The sequence below is a fragment of the Pseudonaja textilis genome, chromosome 7 (assembly GCF_049901715.1).
Source record: "Pseudonaja textilis isolate UNSWEBS1 chromosome 7, rPseTex1.2, whole genome shotgun sequence".
NCBI lineage: Eukaryota > Metazoa > Chordata > Lepidosauria > Squamata > Elapidae > Pseudonaja > Pseudonaja textilis.
This window is the reverse complement of record NC_141996.1, coordinates 28,467,561-28,474,016: the sequence shown is the minus strand read 5'-3', so window position 1 is coordinate 28,474,016 and position 6,456 is coordinate 28,467,561. Positions and strand designations below refer to the sequence as shown.

The following is a 6,456-nucleotide window of genomic DNA, read 5'->3' as shown; positions in this document are numbered from 1 at the left end:
TAGGATAGGGAGGCGTATGACATATGGAACTGAGAGAAAACAGTGGATATGCTTCCTTGGTGAAAGGAGCATTTTAAACTACCTAATGGTGATTAACATTTAAACCCATAAAGGTCTGCAGTGAGTTTTGTTGCAAATGATTGTTGTAATATTGAATGTTTAAAACAGAAACAAAAGATAAGCCAATAAAAGAGCATTAACTCATGGAAAATATTTCATTCTTCTGAATTTGGGAAGGGAGCAATAGAAGAGTTAAGCAGGAATAACCTCTGCTAATTCATTGGGCACCCCACTACTAGAGTGACTATCTCTCTGGGTAGTCTGGGAAGGAAGGAGAGGAACCTCCTCAACTGAAAGCAAGATCTTCAATGTATCTTCATTGTTTTTTAATAGCTCCTTCTAATGGGCTCCAACTGCCTGAAAACATGCTACAGTAGCTTACTAAGCTTAAACATCATCCTGCAAATAAGCCAGGGCAGAAGAGAGAACTCTGTCCTCTGTACATTGATATTTGATGGGGTGATTTCTGAGAGAAAAGTATCCCAAGAGTTCCCTTTGGGTTTCCAATCGGGTTCAGGTCTCATCCTATGGGAGCCATTTCCCATCTTCTCCTTCCATGTTTTTGGAATAAAATATAAGGAAATGCTCGGTCCCTGAGAATAGAAAACATTACTTTCAGTGAGAATCATCTGCCACAAGCTTCTCAGAAAAAGTCCTGCATCAGCATGGTTATTTATGCCGATTCTTCTAGAAAGTTTACAAAATCATTGGGAATTAGTACAAACTTCTCTGGACATTTTTACAAGATGGAAGAGTGGGGCCTTGTGAGCATGCTGATTGATGGCTGGATTTCCCTTCTTGCCAATCCGTGATATAACCTTTGCTCTTTCACCAGAAATAAATATGCTAATTTAAGTGCAAGTTTTACCCATCATATGGTGTTCTCTATTCTGCTGATGGCATACTTATGGATGTTATTTTTTTCTCCATCAATGCTTAGGGGCTGCCATACTTTTTTCCTTATGGAACAATCTCAGGACACTTTCACGGATCTCTTTCGTTTTTACTCCATAAACAATGGGGTTCATCATGGGAGGCAGAAGAAGGTAAAGATTAGCCATAATGATGTGAACAGGAGGAGGGATGTGATGACCACCAAAACGGTGTGCAAAGAAGGTGAAGAAGGCTGGTGTATAAGAGATAACAATGGCACAGAGATGAGCAGTGCAGGTGCCAAATGCTTTGCTCCTTTGTTCTGGGGAGGAAAGGCCCACAACTGCCTTCAGGATCATGAAGTAAGACACTGTAATGCAGGAAATATCAAAGCCCCCAATCAACATGGCAATTGTCAGGCCATAGACAGCATCAACCCGGATATTGCTGCAAGCCAGCTTTACCACTGCCATGTGGTCACAATAGGTGTGAGCAATAGCTCTGCTGTGGCAATATATCATTTTCCTGACTAGAAAAGGAAAGGGGAGGATGAGAACGGCTCCTCTGATGAAGGTGAGGACCCCCACCTTAAGAATGACTGGGTGGGTCAAGATAGTAGCATATCTCAATGGATAACAGATAGCTACAAAGCGGTCCAAAGCCATGAGCATGAGAACTCCAGATTCCATCCCTGTGAAGGTGTGAACAATGTACATCTGGACCAGGCAGGCCCCGAAGCTGATCTCCTCTAGGTTTAACCAAAAAATGCAGAATGCTTTTGGCATCGTAGAGGTTCCTATGACTATGTCTGTGACAGACAACATGCAGAGGAAGAAATACATGGGCCTGTGAAGGGTCTCCTCAGCCCAGATGATGTAGAGAAGTCCACAGTTCCCCAACATGCCAATGAGATACATAGAGAAAAATGGGAAGGAGATCCAGAGATGAGTGTGTTCCAGACCTGGGACCCCTTTCAAGAAAAACTGCATGAGGCTGTAGTCAGTTTCATTCACTATGGCCATCACAGGAAGAGAAAGGGCACATAAGCTACCCTACAGTTAAAAAATATGAGAAGAGAAACAGAAGGAATACGTTAAACCAATGTTAGGCTTCAGTCCAAACACTTTAATAGAATGAGATCTTTTCTAAACAATTTTTCTCACTTTCACAAGCATATTAACTTCTGCAAGATGTGTACTTCCACTGTCCATCATGATGCTCCATGTTACCAGTCTCATCTTTATTGGGAAGGATCAGATGTGGGGAGCCTGAAGTTTCAAACCTTCTTCTAAGAATGAAAGTCACAGATCTTTGCACTTGAATAACTATAAATAAAGGATTAGCTATAGGAGCTGTCCAGACCCTGGCACTCTGTAGCTTACAGGAAAGGACATTTAGAAGCTTTCAGAAAAGTCTATTCAGTCTACCTTCCAAGGCTTTCATAGTACAGAGATACAGAGTGATTATCAAGTCTGATTATTTTCAGTAAGCTTAAACTGGTAACTGTGGTAGTGATGTTACTGAAAATATCTGACTGGATATACACTGTACAAAAATAAAGGTTTCCACCCTTTTCTCCAAGAGGATTGATGGGAATCATGTAAAGTCCTGTACATGCAGGCGTGACATAATCTAACCTCTGTACTCTGAAAGCTTAAGGAGAAGTGGACTATATAGGCTATTCTAATAACCTTCACAATTTGTAGAATACCTTTATTTATTCATTTGCTTGTCTGATGCCATCTTGAACTTCTGTCCCATTTAATGCACACTTTTACACATCCTGCTTTAGGATGCATAATGAAAGCAAACCTATACTATATACTTATAATAGCTCTGTATATACTTTTACTATCTCTTCCTGGGTACATTGCAATACAAATTAGCCAAATTATGACAAAGCCCACCAAAGTGGTCTCTCTTTCTCAAAAATTAGAGCATAGTAAATGAAGTAATAATTAAAATGGTGTATTCCCAGAAGCATTCCAAATATGACTCATTAGACCTAAATGTTAGGGAGAAATTGTCTGAGGAAAGGTCCAGGATCTAGAATTGGCTGGAATTGCTCAAAGTTTATGTAGCAGACAAGCCGAAGGATCAAAACAGAAAGCTGCATCCCTAAAAACATTCTCATCAGAGGTGGTATTCAGCAGGTTCTGACCAGTTCTGGAGAAATGGTAGTGGAAACTTTGAGTAGTTCAGAGAACCGGCAAATACCACCTCTGACTGGAGATTTTACAGTATCTTTCCCCTGCCATGCCCATCAAGCCATGCCCACAGAACCGGTAGTAAAAATTTTTTGAATCCCACCATTGATTCTCATGTAATACCTTTGCATTAACAGCTGCAGCTCCTTCATGTATCCATGATAAATGCAGTCAACAAAATCGCAAGAATCAAATTTTGGCTGGATCTGTTCACACTTCAGAACTCAACTCAGAGTTTCATCTTTTGCAGTACCTTAGTGGCAGAGGGTCTTCTTTAAAGGAGCAAACTGATGTGCAAGAGCTCAGAAAACACCTGTTCATGGCCAGCCAAATCCCCTGCCAGCCAGTTTCTGCCCTTCTCTGAAAAACAGAAGAGGATTTATAGACCTTCAAGATACAGTGTTCCTTTGGGGGTCTCCTGGAACCAGCTGTATGGGATTCTGTAGAGACTGAAGCTGGACAGCAGGAAGCTTCTCATGGGAGTTTCCCTGTTATTCTCATGGGATTCTGTAGAGACTGAAGCTGGACAGCAGGAAGCTTCTCATGGGAGTTTCCCTGTTATTCTGCCCATGCCTAGTGTGTTTCAAGGCTGAACTGACCCCTGCCTTAAAGAACTGACTCCCTAATTCTGATATAGAAGTCTTTATCTATCATGGAAAATATTAACTGGCTGATTCTCCCACATTTCAGAATGGATCTCCACATCCAACTTCAATAGTTCATTTCTCTGTTCTCATTTATTGCAACCAGCAGTCTGCTCTTTCTTCCCCATTCCAAAGCCAATGCTTTTTCTGAAGCCCCCGCCCCCTCTCCAATATCTCATCATCTATTCTGCAACCTTCAGGCATTCTAAATGAGCTTAATTTTTACAGGCATGGCGGGCTGGTAGACAATCAATAAGCGCCTCTTCCTCCAAAGCCCTATTCTCTTTGTTTTGTGAATTTAACCATTTATGGGGTAGGTGTTGTGTCCATATTTCATGCAAAATGGAGTCATGCATTCCACCGTTATGAGTCCTTTCAACCAATATACCTAATCACATTCATTCAGTAATACAGTAGCTGAATGGCTGAAATCCCAGCAAACTTTCTTTGTCTTGAAGAGAATACTGGGCTCTTGATCTCCTTCTTCAGGTCACGTGGAGCCATCACAACATGAGCTTTTAAAATAAACAAAGTCCCGTTAGCATAGAAACAAGGATGAGAAGCTATGGGCATAAATAGTGACTGCAGAGTTAGTTTAAACAGGTGTAAAAACTTCCTCGGGGAAAGATCTGTACCATACAATAGAGGAACAGGGAAAGTCTGGAGACTGTGAGTTCTCCATCTCCAAAGTTTTTGAAGAAAAAGACAGAACGGCCTTCCCTTAAGAGTGGTTTAACTGGTTTTCCTGCACACTGCATCTTTCTGGATAAAGCTCTTTGATTTTTGCCAGCTGGTTGCAGCTGATGGACTTTGTGTTCCAAAATATTTTAGTGTCTCAGGTGGTGAGAGCCATGATGACACAGTGGTTAGAATGCAGTACTGCAGGCTACTTCTGCTGACTGCTGGCTGCCAGCGGTTTAACAGTTTGAGTCTCACCAGGCTAAAGGTTGATTCATCCTTCCAAAGTCGGTAAAATGAGGACCCAGATTGTTGGGGGCAATGTGCTGACTCTGTAAACTGCTTAAAGAGGGCTGTAAAGCACCATGAATCGGTATATGAGTCTAAGTGCTATTGCTAGTGAACACCACCTTTCCAAGAAAAATAGACTGGATTTTGTACGGCTATGGATGAAAGCAGGCAAAATTGAGTGGGAAAGGACAGAAATAAACTTCAAAATGATCTTTCTAGACTAGATACAGGGCTGAAAACAGAAGTTAGCAGGTGGCAATCGGATGGTTTTTTGCACACTGGGCTCATTTGGTTCATTCACTGTTGATAACCCCTTCTTCTGGCTGAGAAAGTGTGGGTTTTCCTGGGTGAAAGCTATTTAAAACAAACAGGTCACTGCAGAAATGTAGACAATAAAACTGAAGGAAAGAATATTGTTGGTTCTACGCTTATAGCTTGAAAGGAAATCTCCTTTCTGTTTGGAAGTGATTTGGGTGCCTCTTTGCTTTATAGAGCATGTGTCAAATTGATTGAATGATTATTTGCCATCAAGTTGCTGTCAGCAATAAGCGACTTGATAGACAGATGGGGGGGGGGCAAGGGGTATATATGCTTTTTCAGGAGGCAACTGGACTTTCTTGGTTTTTCTTTGAAGACATTTTGCTTTTCATCCAAAAAGCTTCTTCATTTCTTCAAAATGTCTTCAAAGAAAAACAAGACAGTCCAGTTGCCTCCTGAAAAAAACAGTTTTGGGACATGCTTAGTGTGAAGCAAATAGCCTGAAGGAATCCATATTTGCATTTCTCGATGAGGCCTCCAACAAATCCATTGCATCCTTTGGGCTTTCCCAAAGTTTGTTTTCTACCAACCCACCTGGATTTGTATTGCCTTCTGTATTTCCTTCTGCATTAGTTACCAGACATGTTGTTTTCAGTCTTAGTATTCCCTCCTGCAACATATGGGGACTATTGATCCCACAGGTGTTGGAGCCACACTATTAAGGCACCCCCTTCCTCTCAGACAGCTTGTGGCTGGTTTGATGTGTATATCTGTAGACCCCTGGCTGTGACCCAGGAACAAGTTCCAGGTAAGCATGACCTACAGCAGCTGTGGGTCTGATAATATGCTAGTAGTGCCCCTGTTGTGCAAGAAATGGATTGTGGTAGTTGAATCTGGCACTAGAGTGATGCCGAAGCTAAGGCCCAGAAGGGTGAGGGTGAGTAATTGTTGGGAGATGGAGGAGATTAGCCTGAGCGGCTTCAGTCACATCAGGGGTATGGTCAGAAGCTGTGCTAGATGTGCTGAACCCAAGGCGCCCCACTTCTCCTAGCACCCTTGCTGGGATAATGTTTGTCCAGGGCTTATGGGTGATGGTAGCTCTAGTCATATCCAATTTAGTTAAATGGTTTTTTAAAGTAGAATTTATTAAGTACTGACAAAAGAGCAGCTTTTGCTGATATTATGCCATTGTGGTGCATGGGTGGTTCTCTTGGAGGCTGACTAGATTTTAGGATTTAAATCACTAGGAAATTCTGGGAACTGAAATTCACACATGTAAATGTGACCAGTGTTGGGAAACACTGCTTAAATCTCCCTGGAGACTCAGAAAGAGCTACTACTGATTGCAAGTTCCTAATGTACTACAACTGTAGTCTGTACAATTAATGAGGGGATTGTAAACTGTCACTTATGGAATCTAAATCTGCAAAACCTATTTCTCTTCC

General features: G+C 41.7%; 1 protein-coding gene across 1 annotated transcript; it reads right to left on the bottom strand.

Moving 5' to 3' along the window:
• Positions 1 to 989: 989 nt before the first annotated feature.
• Positions 990 to 1,955, bottom strand: LOC113454363 (olfactory receptor 52N4-like). The gene has a single exon (XM_026725741.2). The coding sequence runs from the start codon at positions 1,953 to 1,955 to the stop codon at positions 990 to 992; it is 966 nt and encodes a 321-aa protein (XP_026581526.2).
• Between the last annotated feature and the right edge of the window lie 4,501 nt (positions 1,956 to 6,456).

Excerpts from the sequence above, each read along its gene's own strand:
- LOC113454363 (XM_026725741.2), bottom strand. The coding sequence starts at position 1,955 with ATGGCCATAGTGAATGAAACTGACTACAGCCTCATGCAGTTTTTCTTG.